This window comes from Bombus terrestris, chromosome 6 (genome assembly GCF_910591885.1).
Source record: "Bombus terrestris chromosome 6, iyBomTerr1.2, whole genome shotgun sequence".
In the NCBI taxonomy this organism is placed as follows: Eukaryota; Metazoa; Arthropoda; class Insecta; order Hymenoptera; family Apidae; genus Bombus; species Bombus terrestris.
Window position 1 is genome coordinate 5,312,302 of NC_063274.1, and position 24,926 is coordinate 5,337,227.

Below are 24,926 nucleotides of genomic sequence, written 5' to 3' on the forward strand. Positions count from 1 at the left end.
AACAATGGAACATCGAATCGATTAACACGTTCGCTACTGCAGATTAAACATTAATTTAAATCAGATCGCAAGCTGCAAAATGAACGATCGTGTAAATCTTTCGTGTTTGATTTAGAAAAAACTTCAGACAATTAGCGCTCATAATAAATGTACAGCGTACATTGCATTAGTATTGGAAACACAAGCTATTAAGTGGATTTAAGAAGAAGATTTCAATCGACGGTTAAACGAGACCAGAATGACCAAATATGTTAAATCTTCTGTTGTTTAGAAATATTTGTCTATAAGATAGAGGTTTACCTAATGGCCTTAAGTAGGAACATTTTTGGATTTGAAGGAAATTTATAAGGGAGGGTGAAGAGAGGAAATGCTGGGACGAAGGATATTTTTATTTGTATAAAAAAGTTTACAATTTGAAGGAAATTTAACAAGTTTAGTTAGTATTTCAAGGATTTGTTGACTCCGATTCAATAGTAGTTGATGTAGATGTATGTGCACTTACTGAAATTGTCAATTTCTTGGTGCTGTAAGAACTTCGTAAAAAGTTGTAAATGTAATACATGTAAAGTATAAAGAAAATTCAGCGACTAATATCTTAAAAAAAAAAATGTTAATAGGTTAAATCGTTAACAATAAAGACAATAGTAACATTTTCATACCTTGCTGAGCATTTGAGTTTGAGTATTCTTCCAACTTGCTAATTTTACTTTTAAATTTTCACGTGTAATTGAGCATGTAATCAAGTTACTAGCGTGTTGTTTACTTAAAAAAATTGAACTTATTAAATAATCTTTTTCTTTAACCGGACGAAAAGATCGCTAATCAAGTGCTCGCATCCTTGTTATGCATAATTCCTTTCGTGAGATATTTTTAATACTTTAAATTTTCTATGAACAAATTAACACGATGAATCTTATGTTTCTTTCAAATATCGTGTTGTACGTTCGTGCGGAAATATAATGTATGTTAACGTGAGATTAGATAGAAAAAATTGATTAGCTCCATAGATAAGTAACGTTCAATGTTTAAAACATTAGAGATTTATAAATACGTGTATGGATAATTGAGAGTCATAGAGTCAATGTTCGAGTACAAGCGATATCCTAGTTTATTGCTTCGTTTAATATTATTTGAATTAATAAATCTCCCATTCTGTATATTGCTAATTATTCATCATGGCTAATTAGTTCGTACGTTTTACGGAAAATTCGATTAATTTTGCACACGTTGAACAGTATTGCTAAATTTTAATGTGGTACGTAACAAAAATACATTTTGATAAAAAGGATTATATTAATAGTATTGTTATATCTTATATAAAAGATTATATTATTAGTAGTATATTAGATTGATAAAGACAGATTACATTACTCGATATATCGCTACTTCAAATTGATATTCATTAGTACGCGTACTAATTCATCTAATATTCATTAGTACAATTTTACGAGTGCTTTATACTTGAATTAAAAGATGCTTATCTGTGTCCAGATACTTTCACCGTATCAATCCGCTTCTGTATCGATATTTTTGAAATTAAGATCTACAGACGCTTTCTTTCTTATTTCGTCTATCTTTATTCGTAGTCGCGCGAACTTGTAATTTTCGCTGTTTCTCGGTAACGACTTAGGCAGGTTATTGTTCGCGAGTTTTGCCACTGTTCGAGAAGCTAATTAATTTCTCATTAGTCAGCGTCTCGCCGCGGAGAATTACAAATTTCGTACATCTTCCACCATCATGAAAGAGGAATGGAAGCCAGGAGAAGAGACTCGTAGCATATTCAAGTCTAGGTCAGAAATAGAGTTCACAGAAACAACAGGCGTTACAAGTAGATTCAGATCCAGACGCAGACTGGCGACGTTCCATGATGGTCATTCCGATACAAAATCGACTAATTATCGATAATTGCCGTACATCATCGAAGACTAAAGATCAAAAGTTCGATAAAGCAGCTTTAAAACGAAAGAAATTTCCCCGAGAACGAGACTCGGCCCGTTTGAAAACACGAAATCACGAGTTTAATAAATCAACCATCGAACCGCTCGAAATTTCACTGAAAACTCGAAACCTCTGTGCTCGCACGGGAAGAATTATACGCCGTACACTTGCCGGCGAAGTGTTTCCGCGTCAGGAAGCAGCTGGTACTTGCAAGAATACATCAGTTTCCGGCGCTGGTAAACAAGCAAGCGAATCGTCGGTATTACACGCCAGGGCGACGACGACCCGACGAATCGATGTGTGTAACCCTGGTGCACCAGCTAGCTATTCGGCTCGACATCGAATATGCATTAAAACGAGCCAGTCCAGGCCGAACGTTCAACGTTCAACGCTTGAAAACCCGACCTGAACTTCGTCCGATTAATAATTTCCCAGTTTTATTTCCCTGTTCGGCGGAGACTGGACCTCTATTGATGGCCAACCTTTCGTTTACAAACCATTATACGATATTTTGATTATTCAATATATAATTGATGATTCGCGGCTTGTGACCGTGTCCCGATCACGATGATGAACTACGTACGTATGTATATAGCATGTAGAGTTGCTACATCGAGATTTGAATGAAGTTTGATCATTGTGATTAATTGTGTAATGTACTTTTTTCTTCTTTTGGATTGTTCGTTTGGAAGATTAAGAGGAAATATAATAATCGATACACCGAAGTTTTACGTTTTACTATATGTACGGGATGCTCGTTATGATAGTGTCCGATATGATTTTTCAATCGTTTGTAACAATGTGATAAAGAAAAATTATTGACTACAATTTTCTTGTATCGATGGATGATACGTAGTAGATAATAAACATTTCCAACGTTCGCACAGGGCGATTCGATGCATTGAGTCGTAACGAATTCAAGATTTGGTCCATGATTTCGATTATTTTAATGCAACTACGTAATCTTTTTAATTATATCGGAAATCGGTGATATTAAGATGAAAATTCAACAAGCGTAAGACATGACATTTTACTTCACAGTATACCAAATTTGCAGCATATTCGAGTTCGAATTTTGGATTTAATACGTACGTACGTGCGCATACGTATATTACATATATTTCAAAAAATGGGATTTTGCTAAGGAAATTTTGAACTCTCGTTGAGACAATGCACATTGAAGAATATTTTTCAGTAATCGAAATTTAGTTACGCATAAATATTTTTATATGTACATGTTTTACAACGAAATGTTTCGCCTTTTTTCAACTCAAACGCGTTAAGCCTGTAACATTTAACGTACGAGAAAAAGTAAAAGCTGAGAGAATAATACGTTCGTGTGTCTGTCTAATTATAGAGATAGTTCACTCGAAGAAGCATTTATAATAATTTGACGCAGAATTTAGAAAGCACCAATCTAGTAGATCACGTACATCAAAGAAGATCTGGAGCCACTTTTTATACGTAAATGTTTCCGCGTGTCCTCGAAAACTCTGCAACGTTCAAACATCGTTTTAATGCAAAATTATGTGCCTTTGTCAAATGTTCTATGGCTGACGTTGTACGTGAAACCGCAATCTAAATACGTCCATTAGATCTTGGAACACGTACGCTGAAACGGGCTCCTAATTATAATTGGTCGTCGATTGATGCTTTCAGCTATTGTTGAACGATATACATACAACAGATGCTCTCTCAACTCTGTATACGCGAAGTTGTAAAAAAGAATTGAAATAAACAAACTTCTTCGATATCTGGATGAAAAAGTCGGTGAAATTGAACGGCAGAGATATGCCACTCACGTAATCCTGGACACACGTAATACGTAATTGTATAATGTGAAACGAGTTAAGAGACTGGCTCGTGAAAGTGCAATCATATCGCATCGGGCCGATCGGAATTTATCATATTAAAGTTACGTTTCTGCATCTAATTCACTATAATATTATGTAATGAATTAGAATGTAACGAGGCGTTGATCCGCAGCCAGGAAATCCTGTCTGGCTTTCTTGCCTATTCGCTAGTTACACCCACCGTCAATCAAGCCGCGTGTTTCTATTTTCCACGAATTGCCTTTCGACAGATTGTTGATTGTTTATGCAGCATTCTCACGTAACGTGGAAATTTCTTCCCAACTTTATTCATTTTCTTTCCTTTTCTCTTCTTTCTTTTCTTTTTTCTTTTTTTTTTCAAAGTCGAGGTTGATATGAAAGTCTAATCTAGCCTCTGGTTATGAGAGATTTCTGCCGAGAAGATATTGTTCGATATACAGGATGTTTCGTTAGTTCTATAAACATCGGATATCTGTGTTATTTCAGGCAATAAATGAAAATATTATTTCGAGAATTTTGCATGTATCGTTTCAAGAGAGACGTGACACGATAGAAATAGTTTTTATAGATTTAATTTCTAGGCTTTAACGTTACTTTCGGTAAACACGAAGGCTTTGAATATTTTAAGAATATCTGTACGTATAGAGTTAGAACGCATATCAATAAAGATCCTTTCATATTTTTCTGAAACTTCAGGAAAGCTTTTTGCCTGGCAAGAAAACTTTTGCAGAAGCGTTTAATCTTCTTTTTAACCAAATTTTCTAAATATCTAATTTTATAAAAATACTAACGCGCATTTACCGTGCACTTTATTTGAAACAGCAAAATTGACTTTTTTTGCCTGTCTCCTAGAACCCTCTATATTTGTTGCTCGATAGTTTATAGTACTGGTACGATCACTTGGAGTAGCTTGCACAAAGACATAAAAACAATTGTAAGTTGAAAACTAGGTCAAATTCAAGGACCAACTTTTGTAAGAATTTTGCGTGTGGTATTCGTCATGAAAATTATGCTCACGATTTATGAAGCGTGTTATATTATATTATTATATTATTTCAACACACACACACACACACCACACAATGAAAGTTTTTAGCGTACGATTTATTCATAACATTAATATCAGCATAAACAGTTCAAAATTCGAGTGACGCAAATAATCCAAAAATTTCTATCATTCTCTAAACTCACCTTCTCTACTTTCCAATCTATGGACCCGATCGATATGACTTTAACTCGAATAATACAAAATTCCAATGTTTTATAAACTAAAGAACGCGAAAGTGGACAGAGAATAAGCTCGCTGCAACATTCCCAAGTTATTTAGCTAACAGAATTCCCCGTACGAAAAATAAACGAGTATACGACTCTTAATTAAACTCTCCCCGAAGATTAATCTCCTGTGCGTCTCACAAAGGAACCTCTCGAAGACCGTTCAATAACTCTATCGCTAATAACTTTGAACTGAACGCGAATAAGAGCCGCCAAACGTGATATTCGTTCCCGGAAGTACACGAGCCAACGTACGATGAACTAGCAGTCTCGTTGAAAAATACTGAAGTTTGCTGATTCTATGTAGCACGACCTACTTCGAGGATACAAACCGGAGATCATGAACGGAACAAGGGAGGAACGGAACGCGGATAAAGGCGCGGAAGGAAGGAGAACAGAGGGAGCTTACTTTGCTGACTGGCTTCCGAGCAAGCTTTTGAACACGGCCGCTCAAAGCGCTCTTGAATAATATATGCAAGTCACACTCTCGCGAAATTTATGTATCACGTTCTCGACCAAGGAAAATACGTCGGACCGATGTTTGCCAGGCGTATGTGTCCGAGAAAATAATAATATTTCGTTTGAGAACGATCGACGACAAAAGTCGATGAATAACGCGACACGTGCGTCCTCGTCGAAAGTTTCCAGTCGATATACATCCGTTTCTCTCCGCTCTATCGCGATACAACGTATAAGAAGAAAGCGTAGCAGATAGCTTATTCTAGTTTAGGATTAACTCTCTAGGGCTGGATTAACAAATTGACGAATAATATAAATTTTTCATCGACGAGTAACACCGGACTGCATCGGTGTTCGACGAACGTTGAGTATCAGATTCGATAATTATTCGCTGTCAAATAGACGATCAATTTCTGTGAACGCCAATCACGGTAGATAAACCGTGAAAGAAGTTGGAACATTGATCGTCCACGTTGCGATGACAGAAGTTTTTGCGACGGCAGAAACGGAAACAGAGTAACGGGTCCTCGTGTTTTCTGTTTTTCCACTGTTGACGCTGGAAACAGTACGACTCTGGCCAGGTTCGGATGCAGCGTGAGAAGACAAATAATTTACTTAACCAATGACTAATTGTAAGTTGCCCGGTTTACGAGCTTAATTCGTTGTTTGTGTCGTTCGTTTCGAATTATTTGACCATAATTTGTTTGGCACATAGCGGAGGAAATGGCTTGAATAGTCAATCGCGTCAATTTGGATTGGATCGGGTAAACGTACAGCTTCAACAATATCCTTTCTATTTGAATTTCATTCTACGCTTGATAGTCCTTTGATCCACGAAGGGTTTCGTAGTTTTACATTTTCTCGTTACGAGTGTTTTATGTGTTTCAAGATTTTTTATCCAGATTTTTTATTATTCGACGAACGATACTTTAATCGATTATATTTCTCTCCGAATAAATTAAATTATTAAAGTACAGAGTCGTTAGTCGGTATCCTCCGTTGATCAGAAACGTCAATTATTTCGAATCTCGCGAATGGACATTTAAAATATAAATTGCCACGAAGTGAAAAGTCTGCAGCAGTCTAACGATGAAATATGAATTCTGTGGATTTCTAAAGCTTCTGCTTTCTCACAAATGCAGAAACATCCGCGATCTACTTGTAACTTAACATCTACGCGCAAATGGAATTCCAATCTACGTCCAAAGAAAATACCATAAAACTCTAAACAATGGCGATACTTTTCATCCACTTACGTAAGGTTCGCTTCTGCGGCAAATCAAAAGATACCGAAGATAAGTTTCGTCTATGAAGCGACTGCAATCGATACATCTGGTCACGACGACGAATCGCGCAGCGTCTTATCTGCGCTCGTCGCGTTTTCTCCGTCGACTTTCACGCGGGGGAGACCCACGATGTTTGTAGCTGTGTATCGCGACCGTAAATCTTTTATAGTTGGTCGTACATTCAGTTCGTAATCATACAGCGTTTAACATTTCACTTACCACCCCAGGCCTCGGTAATATTCCGCGGAACAGAGGCACAATTTCTATTTCTACTTATAAATTCCGCTCGGCCGAACCAACTTTCTCCTCACGGGAGTACCTCGAATTGATGGACGTTCAGTACGTGGCCGCGAACATCCGAGGATATTTCACTCGGAAAAACAGAGTGGAAACCCTATGGGACCGTATGGGCATTCGCGAAAAACCTTGGCCGAAAAATGTATTAGCAGACCACCAACATTTACGTAACTTTATATTTCTATAAATATTTATGATTGCAGGAATGAAATTTTCAGTGGAAGCTGTAATCGCAGAATCGTGCGATCAACAGTAATTTAAAATTCTAAAAATAGTCCGAAATATTCCCTTCTATCAGCATCGCATCGGTTTCATGATAATCATTTGTACGTACTATGTTTAAGTATACGTTTGTTGTTCTAGCATTAAGTTTCCCATAAATGCACGAATATCCGCGGTCATACTTGTTAAAAACACAATGAAATATAGAAATAAATCGAACGACTCGAAGTCTTTGTTTCTCTTCCTTGAAAGTTCGATGAAAGATAGAATTTATTGTCCAGTAGGTTTGAGATAATGTACTTTGTATCTTTAGAAATTGCTTCGAATATGTTCAATTTATTATGTGCCACATGTTATCACTTAGGCATTTATATTTATGTATGTTGGATCGATAAATTCTTGAAATAGAAATAGGATTCTTGTGATGCATATTTCAGTGCTACAAAAGCAATGTGAATTAGCCTTTCATTCGTATTGGGTGTGGTTTATATTTAAATTTAAACAGATTTCGTATTGAATTCGAATTTAGAAATCTTCAAGTGTTTAATTTTGTATACCTAAGAATGGAGTTGATGTTAAATTAGTTTTTCTTAGAATTTCATCTCATGCGCGTTTTAATAGGCTAATAGATAGAAGAAATTATTTTAAGCAATAAAATGCACTGATTTCCAATTTTTTTTTTTTTAGTTAGCTATGCAAAGATTGAATGCATCAATCATGCATGCGTAAGGAAAGTTTATTTAATTTATTAATAGTAGTTCTCATCTTTATTTGATTCTCCTATGCTTTCTCTTATATATATTACGTGATACATGAATATTATTAAAATATATGAACTGACAGCGAACAAATGACCGAAATTAACGTCTACTCATTTTCTATAGAATCGACAGATATGTGAAACGTTCAGAGGTCACATCAATTAACTCGAAACTATCTCTTTCGACTAAATGGAAAGTAAAAAAGGTGACACGTAACAAGTAGTTTTAAAAATCTTCCTTGAAATCTCCGTTACTTGCTTCCTTTCAATAAGCGAATTTTTGGAAACAAAGTACCTGTTTCTTAATAATTCAACGCTAATTACACACCTGGATAACGAAACTGAGAAAATTTCAAACTTCTGATAGGCTTGTACATACGTATAGTAGATAAAACGTCAATTTTCGGATATTTTCTAAAGTTTTCTTTTTCTATATAAACTGAGAATAATGTGGTCCTTTTAAACGACGAAACAGCTGCGAAACGCCCACTTAACACATATAAACTAAAATTTCATCGTAACGTTGCGTGACAATTTTAAAATCGTTCCGGATCTTCCCGTTTCCATCTTAGCAATTAAGTTACGATCTGTCAGACATAAACGAGTGTCCGTGTATTCTCGAACGGCAGTGTACACGAGTCCAAGTAAAATTCACGATAAACATCTCTATAAAACCTAAAAAACAAAATCAACTTGCCTCTCGCAAAGAGAATCAATTCGGCTAAATCCTTCCACTTCTGTCAAATATAATCGCGGTGGAAAGGGGAGAGGGGCAAAAAGATGGGAGGAAAAAAGCATTAAAACAGCGGAAAGTACATGCAACGTAGGGAAATACGATAGCGTCGTTTCGTGTCTAATTTGCATACGTGGAACGCTCGGCCGCGATGAATCTCGTTGTTCCAAGACGGAAACGAGCTCGCTGGTAAAAAGTTTGGTACGCGGGAAAATTTATTCGTGCACGACCGTTTAAGGCGTCGTTAATACGGTACGCCTTAACGAATTCCCATGAAGAAGCACCGAAAAACTTCGGTTCACCGGTGGTGTAGTATACGTCATTACGTGCGCGGTATGGCGCGTTCACTTCCGCCTTCGTCCCTGGAAATTACAGACCATCCGGGACCGCGATAAATTACAATGTATCGGCGTGCGAACGTGTGAGAGCGTTGGCACGACGTTCGATCGTTTAAGAATACACACACCGTTGATTAGGCAGGGTTGCCTTGACTACTGCACAGTTTTCAACACTTGGATACGTCGAGCTTACTATCTTCTTACATAAAGCTTACAGAGAAGTGAAGAACGTAGAAGATCATCGGCTATATTTTTTCCAATGGAATAGTTTAAAAATTGTAGTTTGTACGTTGTCGATCGATCGAGTGAAAATTTTTATTCGTTTTTTTTTCGTGTAACTTTGTAGTCCACTGTATTTTTTCGTGCTCCTTAAAATCTTGGAAATATTGCTCGCCATGGTATTAGAGTATCGAGGATAGTAAAATATAGCTTGTCTTGACGATTGCTACGTTTACCTTCCACGAAACTTCGACTTGTGGGCTAAACATTCCTCTTTAAATCTGATAGATCGTTTCCATTTCCAATTACGTCTGATCAATATTCCGCTGTTTAATCGTAAGGTGACGATAAAACCAGGAAATCGACGTGTGTGAAAATTCACTGCGATCTTCGGAAAGTTAGTTTTTTTGTTATTTTTGTTTTACAATTTTTTTTAACGGCAACACACGTATGTTATCAGTATTTTTAGTGAAAAACTCCAGGGACACGGAAAAGTACTAATTATTTTTACACTGGCTGCAGAGATAATCCAAGTTTATATTTGGAAGGCTGTTCCAAAAATTATCGCGAGGATCATTTAAGATTCGTATTACCCTAAACAATTTTTCCTACAATTTTAACCATATGTATAAATGTATCTCCATGTTTTAGTAACAGTTTTATACTTTTCCCGTGTCTGTTCTGGTCTGCAAGTATAAATGACGTTTATACCAATTGTATACGTGTTACATAATTTTCTCAGTCTTGAAATAAATATCGTTATCTGCTGCGCGTTTATCTTTTCGAAATTTTAGCTAAAACGCTATTTTACTCGGATGACATACACCATATGTCACATGGTCATTCGACGTCAAAATTATTACGGACACCCGGTGACATACCGCGCACGCCGTGACGTACTTTTAAATAAAAGTTGTCCAAAAAGTACCTTCTTTTTTAAATCCTAGATTGATTAGTTTCGTGCATTTTTTTATTACAAATCCAAAAAAGTTTTCAAAGTCATTCGAAGGAGTTCCGTTCAAAGTCTCCAATATCAAATGCGTTGAACGAGTTGTTTCTTAATTTCTAAAATCGCACAATCGCAAGTTCATAAGGATAAATCAATTTTCAGATTGGGTTTCAGTTCCTGCAAACGTAGATGCACTACGTAGATTCCAGACAAATAATAAACAAAACATATTTTTACCCTTATCATATTTTATACTTGAATGGATATAGTTGCACTTCCAGTGAGAGGACGACTCGTGCTCGACAGTGATTGTCCTTCCCGTGATTGTCTTTGTCGCGGTAGAAAAATTTCGGTACCGTTCGATGGCGTTACGGGCTTCATAAAATCGCATCGGTGGCGGTACAGTGCCGGTGATCGGGCCCCGTTTCCAGACGCTACTACGATCAACTACACTGCTCCTTCCTCGGTCTCTTATACTCTTCTTGCTCCCTTTTGCACAGCGTACTTCTCCTATCCATCCTTTCCATCGTCGCTGCTTCTTCTCGCCGCCATCTTCCTTTCATCGGTCTTTCTCTCTGTCTATCGATCTCTGTCTAACCCCTGGCCACGTAACGACACGTCTTCTGGCAGGGGTTTCACGAGAGTCCAACGGTATATATAATGTTGCGGACTACTCCTATACGGTTCCCTGTGCACTCCCTTTGCGGACGGCCCCGTTTCGCCTTTTTCCTCTTCCTTTTTCTTTTCCTTCCCTCTTCGCTCCGCTCGTCTCGTCCGCTCGTTCTTCCTCTCGCTGTTCTCCCTAGGCCGTGTGGTGTGTTCTCTCTGTAACGGTGACGCGAGCTTTCCGTTACACGAACCACCGCGTGTTGCTGCGAGCCTCGCGCCAGCAGGAGCAGCAGCCTGTTCCCTTCCTCGGTGGCGTTCCCGACCGTCGTTGCATTATGGATGCAACGGGCCTGTTCCTCGTCCAATGGAAGAAACCAGCCCGTGCCTCGGACGAACGTGGCTCTCGTACCATCGTCGTCCTGACACGACGCCACTCTTCTTTGTACATACTCTTTCAACATATTTCTTCTCCTTTTCTTCTTTAATCCTGGCCTTCCCTTATTTTAGCCTGTCTGACAGTCCGATATTTTTGTTGTTCCTTCTGGTCTCGTATTTTTATCTTTGTTTGATCGGTGTTCCATTTTATTCGAATAGAATCGATTCGATTCTTCGTCCTGTTCTTTCCTTCTGTTGCTCTTACCTCGTCCTGTGTTTCCTTCTATTTCGTTCGTTCGTCTGTTGGACATTCGCTATCTTTCTTATTCCGTTTGTCTGTGTTCGGTTACTTTTCGATTTTATTTGATTAGAATTAACAGTCTTCTATCCTGTTCTTTTCCGTCTTCTTTGTCTATGCGACTCGTCCGTTGCTCGTATAATTGTCCTTTATTTCTCGCCTTTACTTCAAATGTCTGTATCTCGTCGATTCATCTCACTTTCTCCTAATTCTCCTAGTGCGACTTCCCTTGTCTCTGTATTTCTCGCTGTTTCCCTGTGTCTATCTTCGTTTCGCCGTTGTTCGACTCTATTTGGCTAGAACCGATAGTCGCCCTTTTTTCCTCCGTTCTTTCTCCCTGGAGTCTGTGTACGCGTGACCATTTCCATCGAGAAACGATTCCGTTAGCTCCACGCGCTTTGTGCTCGTTTTTTGGTCGTTAGAAAGAAGGAAGGCGAGTCGTGATCTCGTCCGTTGCGCTCGAATCGGCGATGATCGCGTGGAAACTCGACATTGAGAAGCATGTTTACGAGCGATTCGATGAGGTTCGTTTGGAGAACGTATTGAATCGATGATCAGAGAATATAAGAATGTTTCTTGCCTCGTTCTCTGTCGGATTATATAGATACAATTTCGAGTGAAACGAGGTTACGATACGGGGGAGATGATACGACTATTCCAGTCCGAAAATAATGATATGACGTTAATGCGAGAAAATTTATTACGTTTCGTTTAACCACTCACAATTAGTCCAACTGTATCGTTAAATGTTAATGCTCGAGTCCACGTTAATGATATCTTAAACAACGGATAATTAACGATGCTATCCTGCTTATGTTTAATTCATAACATTGCACGACACATTATGATCCGTAAGCTGTTTTTATGCTTCGATCGCGAATTATATGCGACCTATATATGAAACACGAATAGAATATTTTTAAGCATTTCTGTATTTCATTTACGTATACTTCAGATAAATGTTATATTTTTTAAGTACTTACAAATATTTTTATACGTTTAATTGGGAAAAATCAGAATTCTTAAATGCTTCGAAAAATCTACAATTTACTGAATTATTTGATTCTGATAAAAAGGGGATCGTACAATTGAGCAGGAAGCTATTAATATTAAATTATTGCGATACAAGCTCTAATTTCATTCCAACGATTACAATAGTCGACACCGTTAAAACCGAAGGTAGGTGGAAATATACGAAAGATTTATCAGAATTGCTGTGAAATATTAGATAAAATATTAGAATAAATGAAATATATCATCGTATACTCCGTGCAATTTGTTTCTTATCATTATAGACAAAGTTTTCGTATAGGTTTCTTCCTTCCAAGAGGGAATAGAGATACATTTGGCAGAACGTTTACCTAGTTTTACGGATGACGATCACGTTACATAACGTAGCTCTGTCTGCTTTGTTTTCCAGAGCAACATTACGCGGCTGCCGATTCGAACAGTTCGACGCCCGCGAAGAGTTTCGTGGCCTGTAGAGTTTGCGGTGACAAAGCGAGCGGTTATCATTACGGCGTAACCAGCTGCGAGGGCTGCAAAGTGAGTATGACAACGTATCACGTTCATAATTGTGCTTTGGTCTTCCCGAAAGTTTGGACGTTTAAACGTTAAATAATTTCGAATTCTTCGAGTACGAAAGCCATGAAATTTGAGAATTTAGAAATTCGCGCGTTAAAAGTTTCGAGAATTTAAGAGCACAAGGATTACAAATCTCGAGAATCTGAGAATTAAAAAAACCTTACAATTTGGAAATTTGGCAAACTTGAATATTCGAGAATTTGAATACTTGGAGATTTGAATATTTACATGGTTGGATGTTTCGTAATTTGGGAACTTGTAAATTTAAAAGTTAGAAAATGCTCATGCTTGAAAATTCGACACTCGATAATTTGAAAGTCAACAAAATTTGAACACGAGACGATTCTAAAATGTTAAAATTCGAGAACCGTAATGTCGGAGACGAAATTCGCGTTAATTTTGTCGATTCGCGATAACTATCGCGCGGTGATATATCGCATCGTGTACGAGAAGATGCAACGCGAGAAATGCTCTTCGCGAAACTTTCTACACCGAGAAACATAATCGTATGCACTAAACTTTCCTCTATCTTGAAGTATAATTCGTATAAAATCGCCTTCGATGTATCGCTTCCTGTGGGAAAATTATCGCAGTTGTAAATATCATTTCTCCTTCTCGACGTGTCTGTGCATTGCTAGTATCGACTACTTTCGATCGTTCTCCTTACCGTTCTATTCCTTTTTCTGCTATGTGTAACGCTTTTTCTCCTATTTCCATTTCTCGTTTATTCATTTCTCTCTTCCCCTCTCTCTCTCTCTCTCTTTCTCTCTTTCTAGCTAACCCATGCCTCGTTTTTCAATTATCACTTTCGCTTATTTTCTCCCTTTCTCCGCGAATCCTCCGTTTCGGAAGGGAAAGAACACTCTCATCCTATTGCCATCGACTTTCGAACGAACCGAGAGACCAACAAATCGACACGAGGCAGCGAATTTATGGCTGACAAGATACGACGCCTATGATCGCTCGTATTTTATTGAACCTTAGAAGGTGCGCATTTCTCGACGAAAGGTACTCTCGCTACATCGTGGATTCGAAGGTTCAGAATGGTCGATATCTTCGTGCTGCTCACGAACACCGAGTTTCCCACTTGTCATCCGTACGTTCGACCGTTCGAAGATTCGAATATTGGAGAATTTGAAAATGTGGAAATTAAACAATTTCATCCTTCCGTCCTTCTTTCAAGTCCGTTAAAACACCGAGAAACGAAAAAGTTTTCGCTGGGACAAGCCAATAACTTAACGCAAATACCTCTCCATAGGCAGTCGCTGTAAAAAGGATATTTCAGTGTACCTATTCGATGAAAAACGATCGAAGACTGTGATCCACCGAACAGCATTCGCAACGGGGCGTACCAATGTCGTTAAAAGCGTTGTTTCCTACGAGCCATAAATTGAGCATTGTCTAGGATCGTTATTAATCGCCCGCGTCATATATCTTCACTAACGTTTGAGTATAATTAACGTTGGCAAGATGGTCGATCGCGATTATCGAAGAGAAACAAATTGTCCCTGCATCGACGGTTTGCGAAAGAAGTCGATGATCGGGAACCGATCGGTCTCTATGGATCGTTAACGGCGCTCAAGGCGTGCCGATAATATTTCATTACGTTCGCGACCGTGCAATTCGCAATACGCGTTTTCCGCGGCCAAGTTCGTGTTCTACTGATTTTTATTCCTTCTTTCTTTAACCGCTTAAAGGATAACTATATAAACTAACTAAAGGATAAGGATACTGGGTACGTATACGTATACTCTTCCATTCAAAAGATATCGCCATGATCGATAGATGATCCTCTTGTCGAGTTATTTACTTCGAAATATTTCAAATTCTAATAATGTAAGAATACATACATTTCGGATCATAGTAACTTTATTCGAACATTACGGTGTTTGAGAGATCGTTGCCTTATATATTGGGCTGGCAACTAAGTGATTATTCATTAGCTGGTATTGACAAAATCCGCAATCACTTAGTCGTCAACCCAATATTTCTCGTCATAGTTTTATCGGCTGTGTAGAACGACGAGTCTAATTACTAGGAAAATTCAATTTATTCAACGTACGTAGCTTTCGGTATAGTAGGCGATAAATTAAACGATGGTGAAACTTGATATCGTAAAAATATTCAAAGATATACCCAACCGCGTCAATATCCGCTCGCCACGTGCGTTCCCGGAAGAGTAGAAGTAATTATATTTTTTAAAAATTAATAAATTTGTCCCTGAAGAAATTGGGAAGATATATTACGCGTGTCTTTTATGCGTTGAAAATGAAAAACGAAGGCGATACGTTAAGCAGGAAGAACAATAGGAAACATTTCCGTGCTATTACCGTGTCGTCGTTGTTATCGTACAGATAAAGTCCGGTATTTTGTGCGATTGTTCGCGAATTCTTATTATGCGGTCATTTTTACTGCGGCTGAAAAAGGTTTTCGAGCGTTAATTTCTTAAAGATTGTTTGCACGTTTTGCAAAACGTGTTAGAATGTATTTTACTTAGCGAACTATTGTCAGAATACGTGCCACGTTCCAATATTTTGGAAATATTTATCCGTGGGCTTTTAATAGAGAGTGGTTTCCAACAGACACGATGTTTTAATTGATCAGATAATCAGCTAATAATAGAAGAAAGCTGTGGACGATCTTTAAGTGCTAATCAGTGTCAATGTCACTGGGCAATCAATAATTCCAAGGTTATTCTATACTTCCTGAGTAAGTATAGCTTTGCTTCTACTGCTCTATCTTTTATTAAGAATATTTGCATTTTGTAATTTTCTAATAACCATATTCTTACCTCGTACTTTTTATCCTTTCACTGTTCATCATTCTGACCATGATAAATCACGATTGATCTATAAACAATCAATTTAATTATTATTTGCAATTTATTTATTCGGGAAAGATAACGTTTCAAAAAATTATAGAAAACTGGTATTTTTCAAAATAGATTTTATCTATATAGTTTATAGTAATTTAAAATCAACTTTCAATAGTTTAGAACATACAAAATTTTTGTTTTCTTTACGAACACCGTCATTTTCGCGAGATTTATAACACAAATTTAATCGCTTCTAAAAATCATTATCGCGTTTGTATTAAAAAATGAAGCTTTCTGATATAAACTGTACACTTTTGCAAAATTTATTCCGACGTTTCATTAACATTACGGCTAGCTTCATTAGGGATGAAATGACACACTTCCAAATGGATATACCTTACCAGGGAGCCTGAATGTTGATAACTGTATGATACCAGACCGTGATACCCTACTAATTCATTAATATATTTTCTCTAAAATTTGAAACATCGAAAATATTTTTATTGATCTGACAGCTGAGCGCAAGAAAATTCTTTTCAGCTTGAAGAATTTCGTTGCAATCTTTTGATGATATGATAAGGTAACGCAGAATTTAGAATGGACGACTTTAAAACTAGTCACCTTTTCATGCCTAAGATTTCTTACATTTGTATCATATACTTTTCAACTTTTTGTAGAAAATAAATAGTAATAATTGACGTTACATATAATGGCTATATTGCAATATTTATGAGTATAATTTAAAAAATAGAACCTAGGTAGATGGTTGTTTTACATACCAAATATTATAACGAATACTATGATTTGAATATTTGAAATATCTTTGCGTTTTGCGTACATTCTGTGCCTTCAAACTTCCCATACACGCGTAAAAATACACAGTTTAATGATGACATTTAAGATGTGAAATTTATAGTACGCTATATTTAACAGCTTGCCTGAGTCTTTGTTGGTTACACTGTGCGAAGGGTTAATGGTAAATCACAAAAGAATGTATCAAGTAGAAAGTCGAGAAATTCCAACCTGTGTAACGTGAACAAGTGTGTAATTTCATTCTAAATGCAAATTATCTAGAAACTTTGATCTCCTACCTCCAATTTAACGCCGAAAATACAAACAAATCTGATCAGCTATAGTTATTCCGTGTATCGTTACCTTGTCGTTGCTTTTTTATCTTCGCTATTCTTTCACAATTCCTTCTCAACGAAATTCCATCGCAAACACGTAACTGTTGAAACGAATAAATTACATTTAATCGTCCTCCTAATAAAAGCCCTGCCAGTAACAAAGTAGGAATACCACGAAGATATCAGTCATTATGTTAGCAGTAGGTAGCAGTCATGTCGTCATCGTATCTATCATTATAATACGTCATCCGCCTTTCATTCCTCCTCCATCATTTCCCCGACATGTAGAAATTTTATTCATAACTTTGTGAGATCCAGTCGGGTGGATTTGAATTTTCTAAAATATCAGCCTGTCAAATTTCCCATAAAGAATCGAAAATACCTACTTTTTATACGCGAAACCAGAGATGCAGAAAATTTCGAGAATAAATAGATAATCCTTTTGTAAGTCGTCGGAGACGCTGTACATTTATGGATTAGTATGTCTGTAAATTAATGTTCGCTATCTTTTACATTCAGATCTTTCTGATAATAATTTTAATCCAGATAATTACAATCACACCGATTTTTTTATAATTACGCGACGAAGTTTATTTTCATGATTAAACTTATGCCATGTGACCCATAAACAAAAAATCTCAAATTCGTTTAGAAAATGCGTGGGATCAATCTACGCCTGCATAAATACATTAATCGCGCATTTGTTTCCCACGTACAGTTAGACCACACCTACACATTGAAGAAAAATAAATCTCAATAGCCACGTAAATGTCCGCTACGTATATGCAATATGTTTTGAAACAGCCTGTATAACACGATGCTCGTTTTTTCGCCGATAGCTCCACTTTCCAGCGATATCGAACGATACGGAAATTCTTCGGGACGTTCATCGACGAATCTCTCTAGCACAGAGGGACACGGAGATGGAGAAAACGTAACGATTCGGAGAAATCGTTGGTTCGTTTCGTATCTCCCGGCGGAGCGTATTTTCTCGCGAGGAAGCGCACTCACGAGGCCCAGACTCGCGCGATGTGTACGTGCCTTAATCTTGCCGCGAGATGCACATCCGCCGGTACTCCTCTGCTCAGATTGAAACACGGAAGCCCTAAGGCCATGGTTAACGGTGAATTGGTACATTCTCGCGCTCCCACCGATACATGGACGAGCTGCACGAGCACATATGTGCGTACTGTGTACAGTATATGAACATTTCTGGTCATGAGGATTAGGATAACTAGCGAGTTTGTATGTATGAAACGTATAAGCGTACATAATGCACAACTACATATATATATACATATATGAACATTTCTGATTAGAAGGATCAGGATATCTACTGAATTTGTATACATAAAACATATGTACGTACACGGTGCGCATGTTTGTGTATCTGAACATTTCCGATCATTAGGATTAAGACATCTACCGGCTTTGTATACATGAAACGTGATAATCTAGATCGTGAGATAAATGATCAATAAGTTGGAATTTTGTATTTGTGTAAGAGAATACTTGGAGATACGTGGTAAAGATTTGAAGGAATTGTTCGCAAGAATTATGGAAATGTTTTGTCTACGTATATTAAATTAACGTTAGAACAACCGATTCATAGTATATATCGAAACACGTACGTTGTACTATACGTAATGAAAATGTATACGCGGGTAAATGTAATTATATTCCCATTTCAGTAACAGTCAACGTTAATTTTGTCATCAGTATTTTCATGTTTTTAGCAGTTATACAATTAAATGCGACCCGTCATTTTAACGAGCTTGGTAGTGAATTAATGGAGAATTACGTGCGTTGGTTTTCAGAATTCTCCGATATCAAAAGAATTGTAGCGAGCTGGCTAAGGATAGAAAAATTTCTACGAAATCTGCATCCCATTCGTGGAATCGTTTATAGAATATAACGATAGAATCAAATAACCATAACTACACTGCTCAAAATAATTAGAGAGTTGTCTTCACCTCGGTATTTGACCTCGCTACTCGTATCCATACAGATGTCTGTCTTTCTTTTTAATGATTGCCCTGAAGACAATCTTCGTTGCATAATTATACAAAACAACGTGTCAATTTATCGAGTCTATAAAACTTCTTCGTTTGTGTTTGCTTGGTTGCTTCAATAGAACTATCCATAATAACGAATCTTTAATTGGTTTGAATAGTCAAAATCAATCGAAACAGTGAGAGAAGCAGTGAATCGAACAAGGAGAAGAAAAATGTTTGATATAATTATATGCAATTAACGAGATCGTTAATTATAACACGAATTCGTTATAATCCTCAGGTTCACGATCAGAGAAGAATTCTAAACACGTGTTTTTCATAATCCTCTAATGATTTTATGAATTAACTTCAATTTCAACTTATGAACAGAGATTTATAGGAACATGCAGACGCTTCCAATACGACGAAGCCAATTTCCTGGCTGGAAACGAATACACGTTCGTCGCTCCAGCCGCCTCTTGCTTTTTTGCTGTTTTCATCGTGTTACAATTTCGCGAATCACAGGAAAACGTATGGTGAGATCGAAAGTTGCGACATAAATTAAATATAAGCAGAAAATTGCGACAGGAGATTTTATGCCAGAACAAACGTGCATTTAACGTGAAAACGCGTTCTCGTTCTTATTAACATTTGTCGATGTTTCTAACGCAATGAGATACGAAGGAATATCGATTTTGCGAAATCTCTGTCGCATCATAATTACGACGAGAATCGACCTCGAGCTTGAATCTGTACATCGTTATTGTAATAATTTCATCGTTTAATACCGATAATAAATACGCAACGAAAATTAATTAATCGAATAGTCTAAAACGCTTTGAATTTGCATGTAATACCAAGTTTCCAATTTGCAGCTCTGGCTAAACGAATTTCGCGGAGGTCAAATGGTCCTCTGCGTCCTGTCCGATTAAATTTAAGCCTTTCTACTAGCCAGGCGCGTTCGCCTCTTTTAAGTCTGATTTATTATGCATCGTTCCACTGACTCACTCGCCTCTATCGAAATTCTTCGAAGGATCAATCGATATGCCTAGCCTGAAATCAACACGTTAACACTTTATCGACCGTTCAGTGCACGTTTTACGTATATTTTATACACGTTCGAATATGTCTTCGACTTAATTGTATTTTTATATTTAATAATATTTGTTTGTGAATTCTAATCAATTCAATGTACAGGCGCAAAATTTCATCAATTTTATCGGAGAGAATTTTCAGGAATTTCCGCGATGTCGATGTGTGATTTGGTCGAAAAAGAAGCTGGAAAATCTCCATAGAAAATAGAGAAGAGAATTTCATCGAACGAAAAAGGCCACTTCGAATCTTTCGAGATTCCAGTTTTTGTAGATTTTTCGGGAATTTTTATCAATTTGGTTAGCATAGATACGGAACGTAATAAACGTACAAAGACCAAGCTAACAAGATTTGTTCCGTGTTTATAAAATTGCTCGCGAAACTGTGTGCTTTTGGGAAATTCAATGAACTGTATAAAGAACTGGAATTAAAAAAAATTTAAATATACAAAAGTATACGAAATACGAACGTTCGTTAATAATATTTAGAGGAAATAAATCTCTATTAACGTATGATTTAATTTATACAATATCATAAATGAACAGTGGAATTAATTTTAACGAACATTTCTTCGAAATAATTTTTCACTTTCGTAAACGGGAAAGAAGGAGAGAAAGAGAATTATCATCTGCTTGAATATTTATAATTCAAAGACGCGTTATACATATTTTCGTTTTTATCTCGCGCAATTAGGTAAGCATAATGTAAAATTATAAGCCAATGTTCAATGAGTCAACTCGTAAACAATCCGCAATAAGCCAATGTTTAATAAATCAACTCGCAATGGTAATGCATCCATTTGGAAATTAACTGGTTCGTTACCGGAATAAAATACCTATTATTGTTTCCTAATGCGATGGAAAGTCTGATTCGATTATAGCGGCGATTCGAGCTCACCGAAAATGGTGACGCATGATATTAGCGTTCAAAAATTCCATCTCCCCGTGTACCTGAGCAAATATTATTATCGTACACGAATCTTGAAATAAATGAAAGACTATAGATCCTGATTCGATCTTCTATAACTGGAATTTCCTTTACTTTATTACGTTCTATCTGTTTAATTTCATTTGTAGTTAGTCTACTTTCGCTCTCAATGTCTCAAATATAAGTAAGTAACTTTCAAATACGTACCTCGGCTGTAAGGCTCGTCAGATTATAAATTCAATCTATTCTTAAATTCTACGCTGCAAAACAAGAATAATGAACGTTTCTCTATTTATATGCACATCACCGTAATTATACCCCTAACGCCGAATCCATCATCATCGAATATCCGATAATAAAAACAAAACGTTAGCCCGTATATATTCATTTATTCAATCTGCAACGGAAGGTTTATTACTTGGCAGCTACGTTTCGACAATTTGCAAACTGATACACAATGAAACGTATCGATTCCAATAACGATCCGATATCAAATGCAAAATAGCACTATGGATTGTTGAGAACACAACTGTCCGCTTTCTATCCGATATTCGGTATATTGGCCGACGGATATGTATCGATGTCGATGCAACGCATCGTTACGAACCGGTTTCATTAATTAATATCATCGTTAATAGACCAATAAATCGATACGTTCGATGGTAAAACGAACAGACGGCTCGAGCACGCCTACGAGTCTCTTCCATTATTTCGTTGCTTCGTTACTCTGATGCACTGTCGGAGTGGCAAGCTTAGAGGACCCTTCAACCGATGTCACTTATCGTTTCTGTTGTTTTTCTCGTTTCCCTGCTCTCCTTCTCATTTTTCTATTGTTTTATTGCGGATGTGTGTGCGTATATATGTATTGTTTTATTTGATTTTATTTCAAGTGTGTTTTTATTGTTTCGATATCAGTAGAGAGAAATACATAACTGCAGAGTAAATAGACGGAGAAGGATATTTTTATTGAATTAGTTCTCAAAACACTTTTGAAAAATGAAACATCGTTCTGAGATTCCTTTACGGAATCGGTGAAGTAATTGATTAGAGACGGAGAATTGTTACGTGACTCGTAAAACTGTTCCACGCGGTATTAATTCTTTCATGCTCGAGTACTTTAACGATTTATTAACTAATTAAACGAATCTACAAAAATAACGTTACGTACGTTTTACCTGTGTAACATCTTCGATTCTAATTAAATTCTCGTACATTAATACTTGACTGGATTCTGAAACAGTTTCGAGATCGCACACTCCAATCGCTCCTGCTGGTTCAGTTGAAATAAATAAATAAAACCAAGCGACGTTTGGTACAGTACACGACTGTACCAATACGAGAGTGCGAATAAAAGATTTCACGTGTCGTGCTATTTCGAACGTTACGAATGATAATATCAGTTTCCTATTTTTGCGATAGTTTGCATTTGCACGATATAGCATAGACTTTCGTATTTTTCTTCTTCTTTTCCATTTTATTCCATCGAATATGAATATTTCTGAACGTCGTCGAGTATATTAAACTTTTCACGGTGTAGCATGAAAAGAAAGACGCTAAAATATAGCGCACCGTAAATTTCACATCTTAAGTGTCATCAGTATTTATAATACGTGTATTTATTATTTATAAAGTAAGAAACTACGAACGATATTGGAATTTTTGCTTTTGTAAACGCATACAGAAAATTGCAGTTATGGAGAGTTAAATACGCGTTATTCACTAATTAAAGTTACAAATTACTGTACCAATTAGAATAAATTTTCGAATTATACAGCTAAGAGATTGAATTTAATAAACGAACGAAATAAATGGGAAAATTTAAATAACTGAAAAATTTTAAAAATTCTCTCCGCTAATTATTTTTATCCTCATCTCCCACGTGTTTTATATGCTCCCGTTGAATATTTAAAAATGTCGAGTTCGTTCTGGATGAACCCTGCAGCTTGAAATGCCTGCCTCCTGTCCTTCCTTTACCAAGCTTCTCCAACTAATAATAGGCTCGACTACGTAATTTTATCACCTTCAACCGTTGGCCAACTTTTCCAGGATGAAGTAACCCTTTGAACACGCCGGTTTTTATTGAAGAAAACAACTTTCCGTGTAGTACGTGTAGCGCGTTTTAAAATAACAGTGGAAGCGAGATTGGGACACCGCGATGGGGCGCGCTGGCGAAAAGGGGGATGAAATCGGCGATTAATAATTCAACGAACAAGCAAAAAATAAATCTTGATCGCGATAAAATTGTCGCGCCGAAAATAACCGCGGGAATTTATACATTTGGATCGATAGAGAGCAATTTTACACAATGAAATTATTTCGGAATTTAAACAATTCGACATCAGATGCGCCTATATCGTTTCAACGATCGATATGAGACACAAAGAGAATTAATTTTATATAAATTAAATAGTATAGACACCACTTTTCTTAGTTCCTCCTGTGGAATCCAAATTCCTTTCTGGCTTATTAACGATGATTGATTAATATAACGCACACCTATAGAATGTTACGTTGATGCTAGGAATAAGATAAATCAGTAAATTGAGGAACAGAATTTTTTAACGAGTCTCTAGTTCCAATAAAAGTTTTCTTTTTCATTTTCCAAAGATTTTTCACATATTTGAGGGCTCTGCGTATTTTTCATGTTTTGATACAATTGAAATGTCCTGCACCCTTCGCAACGCTTTAGAAACAGGCTAATTCATTTGCGTTAAATGTTCGAACGAATAAAATGTTTATCAAACATTTAAACTCGATATTACAGTGGCAACAGAGAAAACAAGGTTTAATTTAAAATGAAAATGCAGTTGGTTAAGGGTGAAGGTGGATTAAAACGGTTGAAAATAAAAGAGAGTTCTACTGTATTTCATTAAAACGTTCACCTTAAAAAAGCTGCAATATAAGCATAAAATATCCGACAGCTTATAAATCTATCAGCATGCAATTACACGCGTAACCAACATGCATACATTCATGCTCAAACCAAAGACAAACACGGCTCGGTAACCAATCCAATCGAATCAACTTTTCAACCACTCGACCCGCCTATCAGTTTCAATACGATTTTCATTGAATCTGTCGGTTATATCCCGGAAACGTGGCCGTCAACTTATCGAATTAATTCCCACGAAATAAATTACCTCGATCTATTCGCTTCGGTTCAACTTTCATTTCCGAGTGCCGAGCCGCGTCGTCGAACAACCAAACTGAATGACTGCCACTCGCGCGCCAGCCAAATCACCCTCCCATCTACGGCAACAGCTTAACACTTTCGTTTCTAAATTACATAGACACGCGTGCAAGGCACGAACATTCGTTCGTAACTTTTACGTGACTCATTTCCCATGGCAAATAAACGATTTGTACAAAGATTTTGATATCCAGAAATTTACGAGCAACGAACGCCAAATTAGCGTAGAACCTGATCTATCGACAGAAGAATATGAATTAGCCTGTCATTCGAATCGTTCGCTGTTCAAAAATATCGGATGCCGAGAAAACTAGCGGCAAAACGCTTTCAAATCGATTCTTTCGTCGGCGTTGGAACGTTTCAAGCAGCTTTTATTAATTACCTGGCGTTAATCTCCACCCCCGATCCTCGATCGGTCTCTTTTATAATCGCGATAAAGAGGCACCGAGTCGCTGGCTATACTCCGCAACGTCGTACGGCGAAACTCCTCAGCCGTTTCTACACGAAGCGCATTAATCATAATACGTCGCTTATTAAACGAACCGTCCCGTTTGCCGCGACGGCAACGAGGTCAACCCCGACTCACACCGGAACACAGCCCTGACCGACC

At 37.1% G+C, this 24,926-nt stretch overlaps 1 protein-coding gene and 1 long non-coding RNA gene across 5 annotated transcripts in view; both read left to right on the forward strand.

The window, feature by feature from the left end:
* Nucleotides 1-24,926, forward strand: part of LOC100646780 (ecdysone-induced protein 78C) — a 140,725-nt gene that overhangs the window by 97,208 nt on the left and 18,591 nt on the right. For 3 of the 4 annotated variants that reach the window (XM_003395889.4, XM_048406467.1, XM_048406468.1), the window contains exon 3: nt 13,008-13,132. In XM_003395889.4, coding sequence (XP_003395937.2) covers nt 13,008-13,132 — 125 coding nt within the window. Of the gene's footprint in view, nt 1-12,531; nt 12,767-13,007; nt 13,133-24,926 lie in introns of those variants that run through there. The other variant, XM_048406469.1, reaches the window with a different exon arrangement.
* On the forward strand, nt 14,416-20,424 carry LOC125385233. The gene is made up of 4 exons (XR_007224281.1): nt 14,416-14,906; nt 15,737-15,880; nt 17,953-18,236; nt 19,508-20,424. It is a non-coding gene; the product is annotated as an uncharacterized LOC125385233 (long non-coding RNA).